General features: G+C 50.1%; 1 protein-coding gene across 1 annotated transcript; it reads right to left on the bottom strand.

Annotated features, from left to right (window-relative positions):
- Positions 1-4,283: 4,283 nt before the first annotated feature.
- On the bottom strand, positions 4,284-18,906 carry SALL1 (spalt like transcription factor 1). The gene is made up of 3 exons (XM_068527731.1): positions 18,810-18,906; positions 6,343-9,779; positions 4,284-5,200 (listed from the first exon to the last, which is right to left on the bottom strand). The coding sequence occupies exons 1-3, from the start codon at positions 18,883-18,885 to the stop codon at positions 4,760-4,762; spliced, it is 3,954 nt and encodes a 1,317-aa protein (XP_068383832.1). The 5' UTR covers positions 18,886-18,906; the 3' UTR covers positions 4,284-4,759.
- Positions 18,907-24,345: the final 5,439 nt, after the last annotated feature.

Here is a 24,345-nt window from a genome sequence, read left to right as displayed (position 1 = left end):
GTGGGGGTAGGTCCTTAAGGAATGCAGAGTAAGTGAACCCAAAACTCTGTCTCCTGCAACGTTCTTAGACTGCAGTTAAAATTTAACAATTTTTTTTATGTAAATCATCTGGTATGCTCAATTGCATGGGGTCTGGGGGGCGGGGGGTGGTTGGCAAGGAGGGAACAATGGGCTGGGATTAGATAATTTACTTAGTGCTAAAATTCCAGGAAGTTTGTGTTGATCTGGGCCTGGATCTTGTTACTTTTTAGCTCAAATCTAAATCTTTATCTTCCTAGTATACTTGAGGGGACATTTTTTTACTTAGCCATTTTTACAGTTGTAATTTTTTCCCCCTTTCATCAAATAGAGCTGGTTAGATTAGCAGCTCTTAGCACGGAGATGAAAATATTGGTAGAGCCCATTGGGCCCTGTTTTGTTTATTCTAACAGAGCAGGCTTTGATCTAAACATATTTCCTGGGGTCTGGACGAGATGACCTAATTCCTGTCTTATCCGTCTCCACTTTCTGTGAATCTCAGATTGCGTTGGACTGTGGAGTCCTTTGAAATTCACTTTACATTTTTTTCCCACTTTGTTACCCGCCCCTGACATTTGTTTCATTTGGGGTAGCAGTGTGTAACTCTTAGTAAAAGACTTCGATGCTTTATTTTTCTAACAGGACTGCTAAGTTTTAACAGAGTGGGAGCTTTTTTTTTCTTAAGTCCTCTCATTCTTGACATTCGCAACGCGCCCAAAACAATAAGCAAATAATCTACTGCTAGAAATTTATGTCAACTGCAAATCACTTAGGATTTTCTATATGACACTTTTTTCCTAATTAAAAAGAAAAAAGAAAAAAAAACCCACTGTCCCCCACCTCCATAAACATCAGTTGAATAAACCCGGGCCAGGAGGATTGAGATGCAAAGACTCGAACTCCAAGTGAGCTTGGAGCCAGTTGGTATCTCCAGTTGGTCTGCAGGAACCTGTCCCCTTCCTTACTCTGTGGACCCCATCCCCTTCCACAGCCACTGGCCTGAGGGGCTTTGGGTAGCTTGGGTCTGTCACTGGTCTCCCTTTTTCCTCCCTAGGTCCCTGTCAATCACCAAACTGCTCTTCCAAGTCTGTTTTCCAGAAAGAGGGAAGCCCCTGTGTGTGTCTATGGAGACGGGGGAATGAGGCTGGGGGTGAGGAGCAGCGAAGATGAAGGCGGAGACAAGAAAAAACACAGAAGAATGTAGGGAAGGAAAGACGGGAAGAGAAGGGACAAGAAGGTGAAAGGATGACAGCGACACAGTTGAGCGAGAAAAAGAAAAAGCACAGTTACTGAAAAATGCGGGAAAAAAAACCCCCAGGTTGCTAACGTTTGTAAATTTTGAATGATGGGCACAAGAGGGTCGGTTACATTATTCGCTGTACTTTTCTGCTTTCTTTTTACAAGTCATATTTTTAAAAAAGGAACTGAGGAAAATGTCACCGAGATGAATATTTTTAGTTTAGAAATGTTGTGAATTTGGCTGTCATCATTCCAGGCAGCAACAACCCAGGAAATTTGGTTCTCGGCGATTCCAAGACACACGTCAAGTTTCAGAAGGGGGAAAAGAAAGGCGAAAAAGTGAGGCGAGGCGAGGCTTGGCGGGAGGGGGTGGGGCGGTGCGTTCACATCTGCCTTAAAATAAACCCTGTTGCTTTATAAATATAAATCCATTTCTCTTCCGCCGGGCTGAGCCGAAAGGCTGAGTGTATTTCTCACACTGAGAGAGGAAGCAGGCTGGGGGCGATTTCTTGTTTTGGAAATGAATGGAAAGGGGAATGGGCAGGTAATGATCAATAGATTAGAAAGACAGTCGATCGATGGATGGATAGGCAGGGACCAAAGCGGAGAGGCAAGGGAGGTGAGAGAGACCCAGACGGAGACCCCGAGGCTCCGACCTTGTCCTAAGGGCTTCGGTAGCCTCGGAAAGTCTGTCCAAACGAAAAGACGCGTTTGCTCCCCTGAACTCATCAGAAAAAGCTAGATGGGAGGAGGTTGGCGGTGAGAGGGAAAAGAAAAAACCGCCCGCTCCCTGCCCCGCCCGCCTGCCTGCCTGCCTGCCTGGCGGAAATGGACGCGCAGCCGGGGTGGCTCAGGGCCGTGACCCCCGCACCCGCCGCGGGTGGGAGCCCCGGGATGGGGGCGGGGGTGGGGACCGCGCCGCGGCCAAGGGAGGGAGGGGGCCGGGCGAGCTGGGTCCCGCCGCTGGGCGTGTGCTCGCGAACTGGCGTCGGGGCTCGGCCGACGGGGCCCCCTTGGAGAGGCGAGCGCTGGGCGAGGGAGTCGGGGAGCGGGGGTGCGGAGGGCCGTGTGCGAGACCGTCCCTCTCAGTGGCCCGCAGCCCTCGGATGCCCCGCGGGTCCCCAGGGAGAAGCGCCCCGAGCCTAGAACCACGCAGGCCCGGCACCCCGTCGTCGTCGTCCTGCCCAGCCCTGGGAAGGGGTTGGACGCGTCCTTCGCAGCGGAAACGTCCCCCTCCGGCCCGCGTGTAACAAGAGCTGCCAGAAATCCGCCTTCTCGCCTTGTCCCCCCTCTTGAACGGAGGGGTCTCTCTGGGGGCGGCGTGGCTGAGGCTGGAGAGGCGCAACCGAGGAACGTCGCTAACGTGCTGAAACGTCTGGGTGATTCTGTGCAGCGCGCACAGCCCAGTCGCTGCCCTCTCAAGGTTTGGGGGCGCCCGTGTCCCCATAAGGTCCCGGCCTGGGGTCAGCGCCCACCTTTCGGCACGCCCCGCCTGGGCCCCCAGACCACCCAGCCTGGGGAGGCGCGCCCTGAGTGGCCTGCGCCCCGATGGAAACTTCTACTGGAAGGTGGCCCCGACGCTTCTGCCTTACCTGGGCGCAGGGCCACCGGCTGCCGGCGGTTCACCGCCTCTCTGGAAGAAAAATTTCGCCGACCCCTCTAGACACCAACTTTCACCCCGTCCGTTTGCTGACCCCAAAATAGTGCTCTGGAGGAAAACATGTTTCCCCTAGAACAAAAGGGAGAGAGGAGGAATCAGATTGAATTCTGATGATGCAATATTCAACTCCACAGCACGTATCCTTTGCAATGGACTTTTTCTTTCAAATATGCGTGTGTGTTTAAATGCCTAAAACCAAGTTGACCTCTTGGGTTGAGGCCCAGTTTCAGAGTCAGATTATATAACCCCCGCTGCCCCGGGAATTCTCCAGCAATGCTTCTCTCAGCCGCCTGGAAAACGACTGAATCAAGGGAAGTGAAAACGGAAGAGTTGAAATAAAGCCGAGGTCTCCATGGGCACAAATGTCTTGCTTAAGGAAACTTACCTGGCCGGATGGAACCTCCTATACCAACTTTTAATTTCATATCATTTTTTTCCTTTTGCTTGGGGGCAGGGGGGTTGTAAGAAGAGTGGCCAACAAGCAATTGATATTGGGAGAATATCTAGATCCTCCAAATTAAAAAAAGAAAGAAAGGAAAAAAGAAAAAGAAAACATGCCCATGCAAACCTGTTTCTGTTATGCCTTTTACAATTCCTTATTTAGAGAGAGATACACACTCAATTTACTGGTGCCTGGGGAAATGTTAAAATACATTTCGGGGCCCTGGCTAAATAGAAATGCACTCTAAAAACACAGACACAGTATTTTGTTTTATCTGTTGCAAAAAAAAATGTATTTGATTACTTGAGTAAAATTACAGTATCTCTGTTGTTAGTAAGTATTAAATGTTAAAGAAATTGGACCCCCCCCCCTTTCCTTTCAACTTTCCAAGAAAGTGCATGTAACAGTCCAATTTTTTTCTTCCATAACCTAATACAAAATAAACAAACACTATACCTGCTCTCTTGATCAAGAAGAAGCATTTGCTCTTGTAAGGAACATATGTACATTTTAATGAAAGTGATATTTGTTATTGTATATACAAGAGCATCTACATTTTCTCCACTGAAGGTTGTTCAAGATGCTATACTTAGCAGCATTGTGAAATTCCAGCACACATTTTCTATTGTGAATATACCTACAAGGCAAAATGTTACGTCTTAGTTTCAACTACCAAAACAACACTTGTATTTTCTCTAGAGAAGTCTGCGTGCTTATCACTGTACAGAAACTTATTAACATTGAGGACGACTCAAGTAAAAAGCACGATACAAATAGCAGTTCAAAATGGAAAGGGTTAAATCTACCAAAAAAAAAAAAAAAAGAGCAGATTGAATTTTAGAATAAAAATCAAAAAAACCCAAACCTTTCAAAGAACCACACAGTTCATTTTGTACTTTCAGTCCTTTCCTTAAATTTGTTTCGAAAGATTAGACAATGTGTTTGCTGATAAAATTTTCCAGCAGGATCAAAGTGTACATTTATATACAGATTTTATTAGAGATCTAATGCATCACTGAGGCATTGCATCAACACCAGATTCATATTAAACTGGATATAGAAAATAAGTTAATGCCAGATTAAGACCGCCTAGCAGGGCAACTTGCAATTGCCATAAATGTTACAGAAAGTTTACAGGACTCTAGTCAATTAGTATTTAGTCCAAAAATACAGAAGACCAAAGTTAATGCTTGCATCCTGTTTGCAAAGCCAGGTTATATCACTAATAAATAAGCTTTCTTAGAACTCTAGAAGTTGAACAAGGTACAAAAGAATGTCTTCAGAATGTTGTAGTTCAGAGATCTGGGGGGACCAGAAGGTGGGGGGCACGGGGCAAGGAGTAGGAGGCAACCCTGGGTCTCATTCTGAACGGGGATGCTCTTTCTCCAGCCAGAGCGGATTTAACTTGTGACGATCTCTTTGCTGTCTTCCACGAAGCGGGTGAAACGGAAGTTGGTTCCGTTCTCGCTGCTTGCCATCTTCTCCAGGCCAGCCAGGGGCGCACTGGGCTCTGAGTTCTGGAGCTTCTCCAGGTTTCCCGTCAGCCCGCTAATAGGTGAGCTGCTCCCACTGCCCAGGCTTCCAGGAATTGGAGGGATGCCGCCGTTCTGAATGACCGAGATCTCGTTGGCCTTCATCGCCAGCCCGTTGGAGAGCGCTGCTGCATACTGATTCCAGAAACTGGAAGGATCCCCACTTCCTGACCTGGCCACCAAATCCTTCTGGAACATTTCTGGGAACTTGACGGGATTGCCTCCTAGGAATGTCATGGGGCCATCCACGGAGAGCCGGCGACCCCGGCGGGCAGGGGTGCTGTTCCACATGTGAGTGCCCATGTGTACCTGGGATGGGGGAAGAGACGAGAGGAGGGAGAAAAAAAGGGGAGAGAGAAGAAGGGAGAAGCTGAATAGCTGAATCTGTCTCAACTCATATCCCAGCACTCGACAGGGCAAGTGGCTGCAATGTCTATTCTTATTACCTGCCCGACAGTGGGAAGGGTAACAAGAACCGTCCACTCCAGTCTGCTGGTAATAAGGTGTCTGCTCTCTGTAGCCCTGGGCCTCCTTGCCTCTGCCTGGGCAAGGATGCCTTACTTACTCCTTTTTTATTACCTGTATTTAGCTTATAATGGCCTCAAGCAAGCCAGTCAGTCGCAGATAGCTCCTTTCAGGGTGAGAATTGTTATGTCCACTCTCATTGCCATGGTAAGTATTGCATCTGACACCTTTTACCCTATAAATGTCCTTTTCAGATGGGAAGAAAGTGCCCCTCACTGATTGCCCATTGGAGGGCCTGTGCGTGGAGAGAAAAAGCCAGAAAGTAATTATTCTTTTCACATTACTGGCCGCAATCTCTAGAGAAATACTCTGTCAACAGAAAAATGTACACAGTAAGAGTGTTCAACTGTTGCTCTAGAACTTAAGCATATCTGCTTTCTTTCCAACACATATCAGTAGGAAATGTTGTATGATCAATTATCATAATACCCATTAGCAGAGCAGTGACGTTACTGTTTTCAGAGAGACAAACCACGCTGGACTGCAGAGTTATGAAAAAATAGATGCCAACGCTGAGGAGAACTGTAATTATTAAGTGATACGGGCAGCACACAGGCCACTTGGAGGTCTTTAATCAATACCCCATGGCAACGCTGGGCTGTCTGACTTGGTAGGTAAAGCAATTCATTTGGTGCACTTAGCGAGTCAACAGGACTAGGCCGCCGCTTCGCTTAGGTACCAAATTATTCAACGCGCTCTGACATTCAGCAAGCTGCAGCCTGCCCTACTCCCTGCCGTGATCCCGACCTGCACGGGCACCCACATTTCTCCACATCAGTCACATGCAACATGTTCCCTTTCGAGAACTCTCTCCCTGACTATCTGGACTGAAGACTCTGGGAACGTACCTTACAAACAGTCAATGGCCACGAGAGAAAGAGGGCTGCTGGGGTGGGTCTGGGTGAGGTACAGATGGAGGGAGGTACCTTAAGATTGCCTTTTGTTGTGAAAGCTCTTCCACAAATAGTGCAAGCAAAGGGTTTCTCTCCAGTGTGAGTTCTCTCGTGGATCTGCAGGGCACTCGACGAGGAGAAGGTCTTGCCACACGTGTTGCAGTAGTGCTGTTTGGGGGTCCTCCTGGGCAGAGCTGGGAGCAGAACTGGGGACGTGGCGGACGATGACAGAGGCCCAGAAGGGACGTGACTGGTGGGGGTGTCCTTACTGTCCTGAGGAGTCACATGCACGAAGCCGTTGACCTCTGTCTTGATGAGAGACGCCAACGAGTTGGCGGGAATCACCGCCGAGTTCTGATTGGGGCCAAGGTTGGAACTGGGCTCAAAGAGCTGTGATGGTAGATCTCGCATCTGATGTGTCAACATGTGTTGCTTCAAATTACCCTTGGTGGAAAAGCCACGATTGCAGACTGTGCAAATAAATGGTCTCTCTTTGGTATGACTTCTGTAGTGAATGTCCAAGGCACTCTGACAAGCAAAGGTTTTGCCACAAATGTCGCAAGCAGTGTTCTTAAATTTACCCCGGTCTCTGAAAGGGAAGAGGATCCCCAAAGAATCTTCTTTGATGATTTTCTCTGTGTGACTAGATGTCAAATCCAAAGCCCCACCGTTCACTGGGGTGGGTGACAAACCATTGGCAAAGTCGCTTGCCCCTGCTCTCTGTGGCTTCTCCTCGGCGCTGGGTGACTTGTGGAATTCCTGGGTGCTGTTGGATGGGGACAGAGCCTGCATGGAGGAGGTAGACTCTGAGATGGCCGGGCTGCCAGCACTTTGGCTCTCCATGTCACCACCCACCGAGGACGAATCGTTGGTCAGGACGTCCCCCTCGACCGACCCGTTCTCCACTGACTTCAGGCTGGCCTGCAGCTGCTCTGCCAGGCCGGCATTGATCATCTTCATCTGATTTTCCAAAGCAGCAATGCTCGACATCTCTAGAGGCAAAGGCGAGGAAGACAGGCTGTCTTGGGACGCATCCGCGGACTTGGGCGTGTCCGGGATGCTGCCCTCAGGACAGTCTTCCATGTTTTCATCGGAGAAGTTGTCTAGGTCATCAAAATTTTTCTCATCAAAGGAGCCCGTGTCAGACTCCATGGACTCGGGGTAGCTGTCAGGGACCGGGGTGTTGGGGATCTGGCCCCCCATGTGCATTCGGATGTGCTGCTGCAGGACAACGGCGTTCGTGAACTTCTTCTGGCAGATGGGGCAGGAATGCTGGACTCTAAGCGGGGGCATAGCACGATGGACGCTGTAATGGGTTTTCAGGTTCCCTTTCGTGGTGAAAGCCCGGCCACAGATCTTACACTTAAAGGGCCTCTCCCCGGTGTGGGTGCGGTAGTGCATCTTCAAGGCGCTCTGACAACTGAGGACCCGGTGGCAGATGATACACTCATTGGGGTCAGTGGCCTTCTTGTCAATGTTTTCGACCAGCTGCTGAAGCTTGGATGTCTCTGAAGCCTGGGCTGAGTCCAAGAGTCCCCCAAAAGGAAACTTCGCCTTGAACTGCTCGGACATGAGCGGCAACAAAGGGTTGGTGAAAGTCGAGGCACTGCCTGGGCCAACGTCGGATGCTAGGGAACTCAGCACGCCGGCGCTCACGGCTGGGGCTGAGCTGGGGACCACGCCGCTCTCTTCGCTTTTGCCACTGGAGGGGGGCCCAGTGGAACCTTCCGCTTCCTCTGGGAGCCCACCCGGGTTTCTCGAGGCCGGCTCGGGAGCCCCGGAGTCACTTTTGACGGAGCCCGGGGGGCTGGCGGCAGAATGGCTGATGGGGATGGGGGCTGGCTCTTCGGTCTTGATGAAGGGGGTGAGGGTCGGGAGCGTCGGGGGCAACGGCAGGCCGACTGAAGTGGTCAGAGTGGGCAGGACCGGTTTGGTGTCTAGCCAGCTGGTGACCGGCTTTTCTGGAGGAATGGACATGCCGTAGGGGATGCCGGTACTGGTCGGGATGTTGTCCAAATGCTCAGGCACGGGATAGGGGTTCATCTGGATATGAGGGTATTTCTCTTTGTGGCGCTGAAAGTGGACTTTGAGGTTCCCCTTGGTGGAGAACCGGTTCCCGCAGATGTTGCACTTGAACGGCCTCTCTCCGGTGTGGGAACGGAGGTGGATCTGCAAGGCACTGTCGCTTCCGAAGACCTTCGCACAGAACCTGCACTTGTGTTTGAAGAAGGCCTCGTCCGAAGCGCTTTTTGCTTCGAAGGCAGTGACATTTGGTGGCTTGCTTTTTCTTTGCTGGGCCAAGGCAGACAAGGAGTTTAAATCCTCTGCCGTCGTTCCGATGTTGGGCAAAGGGCTGGGGAAAACCGAGTTAGCAGGGGCCGGCTGAGGTAGAAGTGGATTAGATGCAGGACTCAATAGACTGCTTATTGCAAAAGCTGGTGAGGAGGATGCCGAGACTGCGGGATTGCCGGCATGGGCGTGGGAGGCACCCGCGCCCGAAGCCACTTTTTCCGAGGATGGGGTGGGAACTGCCGCCGCCAGTACGTGAACGCTGGGGGAAGAGCCGCTGTGGGGTGGACCGATGGTGTTGCCAGAGCTGCTCTGAGGTAGCTGGATGGGGGGGAGCCGTTTCACACCGCTGATGCTGGCAGATTGGCTAGCGAGGCTCTGTGCTAACCCAGCTGCTGCCGCCAGCTGCTGAGATAAATGGGAGCTGAGTGTGGACAAGGGGTTGGCAGATGTTCGTACAGTACCTGGAGAAGGACTAGAGGATGTTGGCAAGTCTGTGTTCTGAGAAGCCAACAGCAATATTTGGTGACGAATCTGTTCGATCAGTTGCAGCTGATGGATCTGCTGCTGCTGCAGAGCTAAGAGCTGCTCCATCAGGGCCGGGACGGCCAGCTTGCCTCCGGAGGCCCCATTGCACCTCGCTTCCTGGGAGAACTGGGCCACCGCCACCTTGGTGCTCTGGAGGTTCTCGATGATGACGTTGCTGTTGATCACGGAGAAGTTGCCCAGTGTTGTCAGGTCCCCGAGTTGAGGTAGAGAGGTTGTGATCGCTGAGGTACCTGTGCAGGAGCTGCCGCTGCTGCAGCTTGGGGGGGCGCTGCTGTCGCCACCGCTGCTCAGGGGGCCACTGGCGCCTTTGTGGGCCACTGGGGCCTCCACCTCCATGGACTCTTCCCTGTCCGGTCCGTGGGGTTCCGCCAGGTCACTGCAGTCTCCTTGCTCTGTTTTGCTAGCCGTGTCGTTCCTCTGTTCCTCGGGATGATCTGGAGTGGGGCTGGGGGAGAAGGTTTCAGGTGGGGAGGCTGGACTTTCATTTACAATTAAAACTAGTTGGTTTTTAGTACAGTTCTTCTTGTGGAGCAGAAGATCTGACAATTCAAAGAACTCGGCGCAGCACCGGCCGCAGACGTGGGCATCCTTGCTCTTAGTGGTGCGGTTGGGTTGACCCTTCTCTGTGTCTCCTGCAAACGTCAAAAGGAGCAGGGTTAGTGAGTGAGCCAGGACACCCAGACACCCATGACTTCAAAAAGAGAGAAAGGGGTTGATCAACTCTTTTCTCCCTGCGAAACTCAAAACTGTGGCCCCTGAAAAACAATCAATATTCCCTAAGAACAATCATGATTAAATTTTTAGGCTGTTGGAGGACTTCCTATCAATCTGGTATCTCCGAGAGCCATGACCTTCAGGTAATCCATCAAAATATAAGATACTGCGAACTGCAGACATTGGTGCATAATGAAATTCCATAGCAAAATATTGATTTCCAATATTTTATACATGGTATTGTCTACTCATCCAGAGACGGTCCAGCCACCATCCTGAGGACTTATTAGGCTCTTGAGTTTCTGTCAACCTTATTCATTTTCAACTGATTCAAAGATATCTGTGACAGTTTGTTCTGTCACTAAACTAATTTGTAGTCATTCAGGTTCCAATCAGTGGTTGACAAGGGGAAAAAAAATGCACATCACCAAGTTGAAGACTGACAACTTGAAAATCACCTCCAGCCCCTACCTAGAACCTGAGCTATGTCTGATCCGTGACAAGCACACTTTAGCCACATCAGTAAGAAATCCTCCAGACCGCTCAAGACTCAGTTGAATACAAAAGAGAAAGCAACGTGCGCCACACACACATAAACACACACACACACACACACACGAGAGAAACACAATGATCATAATCCGTTACAAGGCCTGCCTGGCACCTATATATCACCCTGTGGCATGTTTATTTTTAAAATTAAAGAATGCAACTATGGCTACCATCCCACTAATCAAGGAATATATGCCACTATGCTCCAAATGGCAACATTATGCCTCTAAATATTTCAACAAAAGTGCTCTTTCTATGTATAAAAACTGGCACAGGATTTACATTTCTGATTAAACATCAACTTAAAGAAAGATGTGCAGTTAGGGGGAAGTGAAGAATAATTCTTGGTTTCCAGTTTGGAAATGCCTTGCAATTCTCCTTGTCTGAATGCCTTTAAAAACAGTTTGCTCTTAACTGTTATCAATTGTTTAACAGATTGTCCTGAACCTTTCATTATAAAATCCCTTTATTTCATGTTTGTTTCCACTGGTTGCTCAGATTTCTTCTCACTAAGATCCATTTTAAACATAAAAATCTCCAACTCCAAGCTAACATCCTATTCAAAGACAGGATGGCGTCCCATTGTTTGCCCAGCATGGGGAACACCAACTTCTGTTGTACAAATGGTGTGTGGTCATCTCCGAAGGCTGTGAAAAAAAAAAAAAAAAAAAACTGTTTAATTCAAGGATTACCTCCCTGTGTGCTTTTCTGCAGAACTGAATCAGATAATAGTTAGTTTCCATGACTTCCAAATTGAATCTCCCAGAAAACTTGCAGGGGGAAAAAAAAAAAACTAATTGCAAATATGAATAAACGCAAAATCAAAATGCTTTTTCAGTAAACTTAGAGTTGACTCAAAAGAGCCTGCCATTTGCCTCTTTGTAGTAAACATGAAAAAAAAAAAAAAGGAAAAAGAAAAGAAAAGCTTGAGTAGTTTTGCATTCCAGAAAATATAATTAATACCCAAATACTAACTTCTGAAAATTCCTTAACTCTGTTTGCCTTGAGTGATACCACAGTTGATTAGAAGCCCTGGTAAAGTATGCCAAATGTATGCGCACTTTATTCACTGGGAGGGTTATTTGAGTAGCTAAGTTATACTTAACAAGCTAGCTTTCCTAATACCCATCTTTTAATCTCCGCAAGGGTATAGTGCAAAATGCATTAACAATACCAAACAAATCTTGGTTGGAGCAGAAAATACCAATAATGATTCAGTTTTAATTTAACGTTTAATCATCCTAATTGGCACAGGATTCCTCTGCACATTCAAGGTGCTATTTTAAGCCCTTTCTGTCTCTCTCACTGCTTTAAAATAATGTAAACAAAATACGCTAAAGTTATGTTGCTTAACTTGGGATGAAAATAATGTGACAAAAATTCTGTTTAAAGTTTCTTATTTTGACAACCAATTTTAAATGATGCATCCATTTCAGATGCTTATTTTAAACTAGGAAATGCAATTCCTAATATATTCAACCGAAATGTTATTTCTTTCTCTTTGCACATTTCCATATGTAATGGTTATGTTTCCATCTACTTTTACAGCCAATTATGAAGGAACAAAAGCTATTCTGTTTGTTCACACATTTTCAACAAAATGCATTAAAACTATTATGTCAGCATGTTCTATTAAGCTCTGCATTCAGTGGAAAATACTTTTCAACCAGCTCACATTTATCAAAACATAAAGCCACTTTAAAACACAGTTTTGCTTGGTCAGCTGGGCTTAGACAAATAATGACAGATTCAGAACTAAATAACTAGCAAGGGAAATCAGAAAACTGACTTCATCAATTGTACACATTACAATGCAGTTGCTTCAAATATTTAGCACATCTGTGCTCACGATTAAAGGGCATTTTTAATTCTTTATAACTTGCAAACATCTGATATTCTCATAATATAGAGAGAAAATAAAAAGGTTACTTTACAGGATTTAGCTGATTATTACTTTCCTGTGCTCCAATTCTGCATTTGTGCTGTTTCAAGACTCACTTGAGAATTTTCAAGTTTTTTGACCTGAACATTTTTACATTTAGGGTTGTGCTAACTGGATGGAAAATATAGATATTTAAAAATAAGTGCCTGCCTTCTTCTAAGAAAGAGACTGTGTTTAAAAAAAGCTGCCCATATTTTAGCTTAGATTTTCACATTTTAATAAGCTGACATTTGATCTCCCTGTAGAGTCAAATAATTTAATTTCCTGATGTTTATGAACACCAAAAAAAAAAAACAATCCTGATATCTATTTTGATTTATTTCAAAAGCAGGTGTCGCTACACTATAATAGTTCTTAACTTTAAATCTATCTGCCTTCTGAACAGAATTCCAATGAAACAGCTTTATAAAAAAAAATTTAAAAAAAAGACAAAACATGAGGACTAGTTTGAATCTTTAACTACCAAAGGAAATACTTTAAGTTGTAATAAGATATACACACACAAACATGTTCTATTTCATTTTTCTGACCATTTGCTATCCTGCATCTCTCTCAATAATCTGTTACACAGGATTGCAACTGGTGACCCCCTTATAGTAAATACAGTTGCCTTGTTCCCTGTACTATGGTGAAAACAATATTCCAGTTCCTCTTCTATGGATTTTGCACACAAATTAATTTTGTAATCGTGGTCACATAGAAAAATTTAAGAAGTAGTGGTTTTCTAAGTATGTACACACAAAAAGATATTTGGAATTTTCTGGGTTTCTTTTCCCCGCTCTGGGTCAGGAGAGGAGGTGATCTTATAGCTCCAGCCAATGTATATGAAAATCCCAGATGTTTTAGTTCTCATTGTACTGTTTAGGTTCTTGATGCCCAATTCAAATGTGTCAGTTTTCATCATCTGAACTAAACATTGCAGAATAGGAGACAGAAAATTGAAGTGTTCCAGTGTATCTGTCTGCTGAGAAAACAAAAATACAACTATGCCCCACACTGAAAGGTTTAGCCATCCAGGAAAACAAAACAAAACAAAACAACACAACAGCCCTACTGTACCATGTTGAGTTTTCTTTTTTGGAGCTCCCCGGAAAGACCCTTCACTTTACTTCCCATTACCTTCAGATCACATTAACATTTTTAATAAAACCTCACAAGATTGTGATTTTGGAACCTATCGTTTTAACTGGCTGCTACTTTCTGTAGACCAATTTCGAAAGGCTATCACAAACATTTTTGATTGATTGGTCTTTTCTCTTGTTTTCTTTTTCTTTCACAGACCTGGGAAAAACCTGCATCCGAATGTCCAGCTTAAGATTCCAAAGCAATTTTCAACACCGCCACATATGCTCTGCATATTTTCTGTAATGTCTTAAGTTTCTTCTAGGGGATATGCAACCACATGACACATTTTACTGGCCTCCTTCAAGTCCCCTCACTGTTCTGGCTGGGATTAGCGTATTCTCGAGGGGAAGAATACAAGGGAAAAATCTCTGAAAAAATAACAACACGGACAAGACAGTCCTTTGAAAATCGTGATACCAGCCCACCTAATGTACACAATAAATGAAAGGGGAAAATGTCTTCCCCTTGGATGAATCAAACTGAACACTAGATGGGGTTCCAGTTGCAAGGGTTTGTTCAAAAACTTCTTTGTGGCTTTCCTCTTCCAGTGACGCGTAAAAGAGACTGCTTAAGGCGAGATCTAAACTTTGACTACATAAACATTGGCAAAGGCACAAGAAACTAAATCCCTGTTGTTTGAGGGTAAAACCAAGCTATGGGAACTACCTGTCAATCTTCCCCTTTGGGGGTCTGGCATCTGAGGGTGACAGGGGAATAAGGTTAGGAAAAGAAGCCAAGCTGATAAGGTGAAACTAAAATAAACTTCGAACTTCCTGCTAAGTGACTAGCAAGACTCAATTTGGGGGTCACTGGGAAGATTCTGAAGGACATATTATGATCTGGACCTTGTCACCTCTGCATGGGAGGAGGCTAGCAAAGGTTAAAACAGCTCAACACATCTAGGTTTTCCAAAGCCTGGCACACCGACTTTTTTTTTTTTTGGAGGGGGAGGGGTGCTGGTTCTTGGGATAATTTACCATCTCCTTCGTTCAACTGCTCAATGACTGCCGTTTTGGTAATCTAAGAATATCTGGGAAGACTGGGCTAGCTGTATCAGGAGGTACCTTAGAAAAACCGAATTAAGTCTGCAGAAGGAATTAGTTCTGGTTACTCCACTGAGCTTGGCTTTTCCCAATTTCAAAAAAACTGAACTTGCTGGTCAAAGTCTCCCCCAGCTTTTCGGTAAGATCTCTGCGTTAAAAATTTGGGTTTCTGCTTTCTAAAGGACTGTGGGTCAAGACAACTTGCTACCTGCGAAAGTAGAAAGAAATGAAATAAAGTCCCCAAAGAATAACCTATAAATTGGCACTCGTGCCTATAAACCATAGGTGCACCTGGATGTAAAATAAATCACAAAACATTCGGTATCACAAATCCACTTTCACACACGCTCTCTCGTGTCCATCCACCCTTCGCTTGTTTGTGTGTTTGTCACATTTTTGGAAGTATGCACAGCCTGCAGCAAATCCCCCCTAAACAGTTTGCATTTTCTCAACCAGAATCTTCCATTATACCACAAACTTAAAATAGGCCTGATTAAACATGAGTACTTTCCAACTGCCTTATCGTGCAGGTGTCGGTTTTTCAAAAAAAGCAATTAATTACAGTTCTCTCTAACCTTTGGGCCCAGAAATCAATGTGTTGCCATTAAGCTGCTCACAATGAGTAAATTACTTTGGTAAATAATGGAATTTCATTATTAATATAAATAAGAGGAATTTTTATGATACTTTATATGAGAGGCAGGGTGTTATCTCCAGTTCATGATGCTTTTATCTTTCTTCCAATATGATCTTTTCCTTGAAAAGGCTGGGCACCGAAATCCTTTCTTAATAGATGAATGGAGTCTGAGTGGGCCATCCATGTAGTTCCAGGAATCTTAAAAACACCACCCAAAGAAGAAAAACCCAACACACACACACACACACACACACACACACACACACACACCCCTCTGAAATCCAAATCTCTAGTAAAGAACCCACATATAAAATCATTAGATTCTAATGTGCCCTTTCCTCAGAATTATTTATCTCGGTAAATAATTTTCCCAATGGCAGTCATCTTTCTACAAGTTAATTCGAGACTTGTTGAATATCATTTAAGAGACAAGTAAGGTGCCAAAATCTTGGTTTCATAGGAAACAGAAAAATCCCCCAGTTTATTTTAGGGTTTTATAGCTGCACCAAAAGTAGAAGTAAAATATGAACATCGTAAGACTGACCAAATAATCTTGTTTTCTTGAACTTGTTCCGATGAAGTTATCCTCGGGGCTGCTGAGCCTGGCTGGGATTTTCTTTGTACGCGCGCACACACTTAAACACACACAGGCGTGACATGCAGCACAGCAAGCCTGGCTTCTCCCGGCCTTGGGAGTCGCTCCTTCAGGGCTGTGGTAACTGGGGTCTACAAACTTTTCTAGCTCCCACTCTGGGCCGAGGTCACGAAATTGGAGGTGCCAGCATCTGCTAAGGGCACCGCCGACTAGATTTCATTTGGTATGTTCAGCATTTCATTTGCCATATTGTAAGCCCATCTCAAGATAGAAAAAAAAGGAACCACATTGTTTAAGGAAAGGTTTATCTTCTAAAAATTTAACAATTTTGTGTAGATTAAAACAAACAAACCGGCAAACCAAAAAACAGAACCCGACAACTCTTTGAAGTGTATTTTCTGGGTGGATAGAAGAATGGGTTGCTGAATATACTGCATGAAAGGTGGTGACTTTTTAAAGGTAACTTGGAGACAAGTCATGATCTCTCAGTTCTCTGTAGCTCACAACTATTCCCAAATAAAAAGAACTGGAGTGTGTAAGGCCCTCCTGTAAATCAGACATGGAGGAGGATTAGTTGTGTACTAATATTATTACAACATACTAAATCCTGTAACCCTATTACAAAATCTACCCTCTAGGCAGCTTCTCCTAAACTTATTGTTCAACCATGTAAAAACAGTCATAATCTAAAACCATTACAACTGGAGAAAAGGAGGGGGGTAGGGAGAGGTGAGAAAGGGGGCTGGGAGGCGAGTGTTTCCTACGGTGCCCCTAACAGTTTACTGCCTCTTAGGACAATGAACCAGCTTTTGGGGATAAAAAAGAAAAAAAAAGAAAGGAAGGAAGGAAGGAAAAAAGTAAAAGAAAGGGAGAAAAGAAAGAAAGGAAACTTGATTCAGTGACTTAACTAACTTACCTCAAAGCTCAAATAAACTAAAAAAAAAAAAAACAGTCCTAATAAATAATAATGGTCAGAGGTAGTGAACTCCTTTTATGCTATCGCTTTATGAGAAGCCTTAACTATTAAAAACTCCGGATTCAGAAGGCGACAGGAAAAAGGCAAAGATCTAGCAAGCATCAATTCTCCGGGAAGCCTGAGCCTTTATTTTTTTCTTTTTTGAAAATATAGAAAATCAGTACACATTTATTAAAAAAAAAAAAAAAAAAAGACTTACAAAACTCTTGCCTCTCCTCCCATGAGGTTTGGTCCTCTACAAACTGTTAACTTTAACAGTATTACTGTGAGGAAGGTCTCACCAGAAACTTTAGGAAAGATGGGTGTGGGAGTGAGATGCAGAAGAAACCAGCTGAGAAAACCGAGAAAAATACCGTGGCAGCGGCCTTGGGTAATTCACCTCACTGTACCTCGACTACCCGGTCTCGCCTGGGGTGGAAAGCGGGGATCAGGGGTTCTTCTCCGAGGACTGAGAAATCGCAGAGGCTCTGGGTAAGGCTTGAAGCTCGAGAAAGTACTGGGGTGGAGGGAGCAAATATTGTAAACAAATTCCTTAATCGGTCTCTGTTCTCCCCAATTTCTTAAGGGACCCCCCACGCCAGGAGTCCCCTTTCAGGACAGTCGGGGTTTAGGGGGTGGGAGTCCCTTCGCTTCTCTGCCTGGGTTCTGCACGGGTCCCTGCGCCCCAGCTCTGCTGAGAAGCAGGCCTCTCAGGAAGGACCCCGGGACCTTGGGGCCCGGGCGGCCGCAGAGTTTAGGGGACAGAGGTGCCGACCAAAGGGCACGCTTTGGAGCCCTATCGGGGTCCAGCTCCCCCCTCCACACCCCAAAATGACGCCCGGGACTGGAACATCCCGAGTCGCGGAGACCGCTTGGGGGTTGCCCCTCGTCCTTCCGCAGCCGAGGGGCAAACATTGTGCCCGGGGAACCGAGCCCGAGCACCGCTCCATCGCCTCTGGCCCTGGGCCTGGGAGCTCGGAGGCCCCTAAAGTGAAACACCTTTAGGAATAAGGAAGGATTCGAGGTGTCCTCCCTCTGTACCCCCGATTCCCTGCCCGGATCTCTCCCACTCTCGGCCTTAGCTCCCTAACACAAACTTTGTTCTGGACTTGTTCGTTCCCTTCGGGATCCCTCAGTTGTCGTCTCCATCGTAAGAAGCTAGTGCCTCTGTTTTAGGGGGATTCTCTCGTGGCTAGATAGCCCCCCCAACTCTGGAAAAAACGACCCTTACGACTCCTGGAAGTACAAGGTACCACGATCCTCAGCGGGAGCCAACCGAGTTTAAAGATGTCTTGGGGGCGCGGGGGATGCATGCGTTGGGAGAAGAGATGCTGGGATAAACTTGGGTAGCCGGACCCCGACACTTTGTTGCCCCGTGTGCCGGCACTCAGTCTGGGGAGCACCCAGCAGCAAAGAGCACTCTCCACTCCGGCCTCCACCCCGGTGTGTCAGGCGCGGGCGCCCCAACACAGGTCCCCATCTTCTTGCAGCTCCGAACTCCCAAAGGCACCCCATTCCGCGGTGCGGGCCCAGGAGGAGTGGGAACGTTGGGGGGAGGGGGAGCGCGACGCAGGGAGCTCCCCCCACGTTCCGAGTTGAGCCCAGAGCACAAAGTAAACTTCCTTCCCTCAGGCAGCAGGGCCAGGGCGGCGGAGGCCAGGCCGGGGCCCCAGGCGCGGGCCGGGAAGCCCGTGGAGCCCCGCGCAGGCAGGGGCCGACGGCCTCTGCCCGCACCCGCGCCCCGCCGGGCACCCGGGCCCCTGCCGCAGCTTGGCGGAAAAGCCGGGACGGAGAAGCAAGGCCGGCGTGCCCTCTCTCCTCCCCACAGGAGGACCCAACAACTCCGGAAAGATCCTGCCGAGAGAAGTGTTTGCTTTCCCCGTTGCAAGGGGGGAAGCCCAGCAAAGGCAAATTGAAAATTAAAAAGAAAAAAAAAAATCGCGGAGTCGAAAAGGCGATTCGGGACGCGGCGGCGGCGCCGCGGCGGGGCGGTGGGCGCAGGGGCCAGCCGCGTGTGCGTGGGTGCGAATGCGCGTGAGTGTGAGTGCGAGTGCGTGTGTGCGCGTGTGTGTGTCCGCGGCGCGGTCCGGAGCACTCACCATCTCGCCGGGGGAGCGAGGCCACTTCGGGGTCGGATTGGAAATGTTGAGGCTTCGCTTGCTTCCTCCGCGACATGCTGGCTCAAACATCAGCTGGGGCAGAATAAAAAATTACTAAAAAAAAATCTTCTCAAAATTACGGAAATCGAGCGGCGGCGGCGGCGGCGGCTCCCCCCGCCCGCCGGCCCGCCCGCCCCCTCCCCGGCTCCCCGGCCCCGGGCGCAGCGCGCATGTGTCCTGCTATAATTATGATTATCAATAATGCATTGCGATTAATCATAGAGGGGCTCTTTGAAAGGCGATTGGCACCGGGCCAGCGCTATTCAAACCCGCTCGCCTTAATCAATTAGTTCGTGATTTGCTGCAGACCCCTGTCTCTCCGCGCGCTGGCCCAATAAGCCGGCCGCGGGGCTGGCTCTGCGCGCCGCGCCGCCCGACACTGGGTTAACCCTCTTCGCGACCGCCAGGGACTCCGCGGCCGGGCCAGCGGGGGCCTGCCTCCTCGCCTCTGCGCACCAGGCACCCCGGCCTGAGCCCCCCTCCCTCCCTCGGCCCCCCCATCCAGGGCTGGGCCGACCCAAATTAGCATGCCCTCCCCGGAATTAAGCCTCCCCGGGTGGGGGGTGGGGCCGGGCGGCGGGGCCTGGGGACCCGGGCTGCAGGCGCGCGGCGAACTTCCCAACTCCGGCGCTAGGCGCGCCGGCCCGCGGGGGGAGGGAGTCCCGTGGCGGGATTTGGGGGGAGGAAGTCCCGTTTCTTGAGTGTTTCTTCGTTTCTTTAAGAGCTCCCAGAAAGCAGCCCACCCCCACACCCATTGGAAAAAAAAAAATAAGCGAGTGGGGAAGAGCCAGCCCCACGCCGGTCCGCCTCCCGCCCGCGGCCAGGCCTCCCTCCCGCTCGCCGCCTGGCTCGGCGCTCCTTCGCCCCGAGTTCTCCATCCCCTGGATCCCGGGTTCGCGGGGCGCGGAGAAGAGGACCAAGGAAAGGTTTGGGAACATGACGGGTTTGGGGCTTTGGGGGGGAGGGGCAGCTCTCCCGCCACCCCGATCCTCCTCAAAGGGCCCCGATCCTCCAGCCTCTCGCTTGCTCCCTCGCTCCCTTTCTCTACCTCGGACATTCCCAGGACAATTAGGGCTGAAGTTTTCGGGAGAAGCGGCCCCGAGCCCGTGGGATAAGGGGGCGGCCCGGCTCCGCCCAGGACCCCTCCCGGACCTCCCCCTCGGCTGCCCGGGTTGGCTGCAGGGTGCGTCACTCCGCGGGGAGGCGGCGGCGGCCGTGGCGCCGCAGATCCCGGGGCGGGCGGCGAGCGGGGACCGGCCTGGGATCCGAGTTCAGCTCCAGCCGGGGGGAGGGGAGGGGCTGCCGCTTACCCAGCACGCTGCAACCCTCCCCTGGCCTCGGGAGGCGCGGGCCTGCCCCGCCGGGCTCCGGGCAAGGCCAGTCCCCGGGACCCCTGGGCTCCCCGACCTGGGGGAGGGGGCCGTGCCCCGGGCTCCTGGCGAGGTGGCCGAGCTGAGCCGGGAGTGAAAGCGGGGGGTCCTTGTCCGCAGCTGTCTGGCCCGGCAGAAGCTCGCCTCCACCTCTCAGGCACTTGCCGACAGCGGCGCCCAAACTTTTCGCACCAGCTCCATCTCCCCAGGCTGGGATGCAGCCTCCCCACCCGAGCCCCAGAGCCCGGAATGGGGATCCCGGGGTCCGCACTCCCTCCGCTGGGCTCGGGCGCCCGCGAACCTGAGGTTCAGTCCTCGTCTCAGCCTAGCTCTTCCCCCTCGCGCCTCAGGGTCTCCTCGCTCCAAGGTTCCCGAAGTCCTGCGCCCGAGGGACAAACTAAACTTCGGTTGAGTAATGGGGAGGAGGGGGGTGCAGATACACAATCCCTGCCCTATCTCGCGATCGGGAAAGGAGAGGGCTCATAAGGACGCCCCAATTCGGGAGCGCCCTGGAGTCTGGAGAGGAACGCAGTCGGTTCGCGCGAAGTGGGCACCAATCTTCGGGTAGAGTTTCGGGTACTCCGGACCCTACTGCGCTCCCCCATGACTCTCTCTAGCTTCTTTGCGTCCCCCCCCCCTTTTTTTTTAAACCTAAATCTTTTGTGTGCGGGTGAATGTTTCTGTTTTCCTCCTGGCGACTTTATTCTTTTTGGTATAACTTCTCCTTTCTCCTTGTTCGCCCTTTCTTCACCTTTTCTCCCGCTTATTTTTCCTCTCTTCTGCCCTCGCTCGGTTCCTAACACACACGCGCGCACACACACACACCCTCTGCCCCTAGCTCTTTCTCCCCAGGTCCTGTTGGTTACAGTAGATTTTGATAAAAAGACAAACGAAGCCATCAGTGGGGCTGATGTTGAAGAATGAAGATAATAATGTTTCCATAGGTGGTGCTTCAAATGCCATTATTTCTCACTGAATATTTAAAGAGATTCCTCGGCAAAGATGGATCTGCGTGCTCCTGGGGTGCGAGCCGCTCGCTTCCCCCAGACACCCGGGAAAGTGTGCAGGAGCACGTGTAAACCCTCCCCCCCCACACACACACACTCCGCAAACTGTGATCCTCGCAGACACCCCAAACCGCGCTCTCCCAGGTACACCAACGCGGTCGTATGCACTTGCACACTCGCTTCTCCGCTTATGCCCGCGTTTGGAGCCGCCCCGCATCCGTCTCTAACAATCTTGGCTTCTTGAAAGTCCGGGTCTCCCGGGCACCGCGTGCTGCCAGGAACCAAGCGGAGCTGGCGATCCCGCAAACCCCTCTTCCCGGTTCGCGCCGCGTGCTCCGCGGGAAGCTCTCGGGGGGTAGCTTCGCACGTGTTCGTTACTTGCTCTATGTGTGATTAAGATTAAGGGGGGGGGGAAGCTTTCGCTCCCCCCCCCCAAACAAACACCAAAACAACCAACCAAACGAAATGCACACGCAAAAGCAGTTTCGCGATGTTTAATTTAAAAATAGGCGAACAGAGACGAATTAATTGGGGAGATCCAAACTTTAATAACTTTTTTCGTTCTTTTGCGTCCTCGAAGGCGTAGAGGCAGGGGTCTCGCTCCGTGCGCAGCGTCCCCCGCTAATTTCTTGTTTGTTTTGTTTCCCTCTGTGGCCCGGAGAGAGGAGAGGGAAGGTGGAGGAGGGGGGATGGGAGGAGGGGAATGGTCGGAATGGCCGGGAGAGGAGAATTGGTCTTTATTGTTGACGGCAATACATCAATTACGGGCCATTGTCTCAGGCCCAAGTTCCGTGGTTCGCAGACACGGGCGCCGCACTGCCAGGGCGCACGGGTGAGGCTTCGTGTGCCGCGAGGCAGAGAAATAATTAAATTAATAAAAACGGAGAGAGAGTGGGGTCGATTTGCACTTTTGAGCGGGTCGAAAGAAGGCTGGGAGTGCGAGGTGCCATAGCTGGAGCCCATCCCCACGCCCTGCTCATTCAAGAGACCTGTGCGCTCTACTGGGGGTCGCGGGTCCCCGCCTTAGGTGGGGCAGCTGCTGGGGAACTCGGACTGACGGGCCTGGCACTTAGGGGCTGCTCCACGTCAAGGAATGGGGGTGGCCTGAAGTGAGGCAGCGGCTGCGCCAGGGTCGTGACCTCGTGGGCCGACAGGAACCGCACCCGGGGGCGGCGATTGGCGAGCTGTGGAAACTCACATCTGGGGGGCTTGATGCCTGTGTTTGTACCAACACGTGCCCTCAGTTTTCCCAACACCTACGGAGTCCTTGGTGGGTTGGTCTGGGCCGAAGGGCTGGGCCCCAAGGCTTCGGGCCACAGCCGAATTCCCAGCGAAGGGGTTTCCAGGCCTCTCCCCTTCATCCCCTGATCCTGGGACGGGGAGAGGGTGTTGAGCCTCCCTTTTTCTGAGGCCTGGTTCTTCCACCCGCAAAACGACCTTATTCCGGCCCAGTGTGACCCCGGGTTTGGGATGGAGCCTGGAATGAGGCCTGGCCTGGGCCCGGGACGCTCCTTCTCTTTCCGCCGGCGCGGGCTGGACACTCTTACTACCCTTGAACTGAAGGTCGGCCCCACTCGCCCTGCCGCGCGCCCCTGCTTCCTCAGCCCCCCGGCCTCAGGCCCCGCTGGCCCCCCGGCCGAAGTTAGGAGGGCAGGAGAGGAGGTTTCGTTTTCTGGTGCCAAGCAGAAAGCGGCGAAAAGGCGGCCGCGGCGTCCCGGGGGCGGGGGTGGAGGCACACCGATGGTATCAACATTATTGATGGGGAAATATTAGGGGCAGGAGCCCGGAGATCAGGTTCCCAGTCCCTCCCCTACCCGGAGGTGGGAGGGACGGAGTGGGTGGTGGCAGTGGTGGCGGCGGTGGCGTGTGCTGGGATGCGGGCGGCTGAATGCACCCGCATTAAGCACCCTTGGGGTTTATTTATATTTTTCTTGTCTGAAAGTTGGGGCGGGGGGAGGAGGAAGGATTGACTTGGCTAGTACCCTAGCCCTTAAGCTCTTTCCCAGGGTTGGGGCCAGAGTGGTGGGAGGAGGGGGCAGGAAAAATGATAAAAAGCAAAGACCAAGTTTGGAAAGCCCACCGTAGGCTCGCTTATTTTCCAAGCCCCGGTCCTTCGCTTCCCCGAGAGTTTCAGAAACTCCTTCCTTAACCGAACTGCTGTCGCTCAAATCCTAATCTCTCCTCGGCCACTGGAGAGGCTTCGAACCCGAGGCCTGGGGGAGCAGGCTCAGGTGGGTACCCCCGGCCCCTGCGGAGACTCTGCCGCGAGCGCTTGGCGCGCTGGCTCTCCAGCAGCCAAGTCCCGGCGGCGGCGAAAAGGCGCACTTTCTGGGGGAACCCGCCGCCCGCAGCCAAGGGCTATCTCCAGACCGGCGCCGGGTGCAGCGCGGGGACCAGGCGCCCAGGCGCCGGCTCCGGCGGGAAATTCAGCCGTGGCGAGCGGAGGGCGGGCTGGGTAACCAGCCGCGCGCATCCCAGCCAAGGGTCCCACACTACTGGCAAACTTCGTCTTTCTTCTCTTGCAGGGCCATCTGCAAGCCGGCATTTAGAAACTGACTTCGCTGGCGACCGCAAGTGCCTGTGATTTTTTACTTTCCGTCTACACTGAGCATCTTGCGCTTAAATTCACTGCGCCCTGCATGCAACAGTGCCTCGCTAAGGGGTCTCCGGGTATAAAATGCCTCCCAAAGGAAATGTATCGAGGTAGAGAAAGTGAAAAAGACTAATCAAATTTATAAAAAGAAAACCTTTGCTTCCTTTTGGTTAAAATCCCTTTGCGGTTTTCTGAGCGTGAAAAAAAAAAAAAAAAAAAAAACAATCAAACCATCACCATGCAATAGAGTGTAGCTAATTCCTGGAACCTATTAGGAGGATGTCCAGAAAGCCCAGCAGGGCTCACAGATTTATTCCCATCTTTGAGCTCAAGAAGTAGGACTTTTGGATCCAGTGAATAGTAATCGGTTCTTATATCTTATATGTTGGGAATAGGTGTGAGGTGAGATCTCTGGAGCCCTGGACTCTGTGTGCATTTCAGGATGTGACTGGGGGGTCTGCCAGGAAGCTCATTTTCATTCATAAAAGAGATCCGCTCCAATGACC

The sequence above is a fragment of the Eschrichtius robustus genome, chromosome 19 (assembly GCF_028021215.1).
Source record: "Eschrichtius robustus isolate mEscRob2 chromosome 19, mEscRob2.pri, whole genome shotgun sequence".
Lineage (NCBI taxonomy): Eukaryota > Metazoa > Chordata > Mammalia > Artiodactyla > Eschrichtiidae > Eschrichtius > Eschrichtius robustus.
The sequence above is the reverse complement of the archived record's forward strand: the minus strand, read 5'-3'. Positions and strand labels throughout refer to the sequence as shown.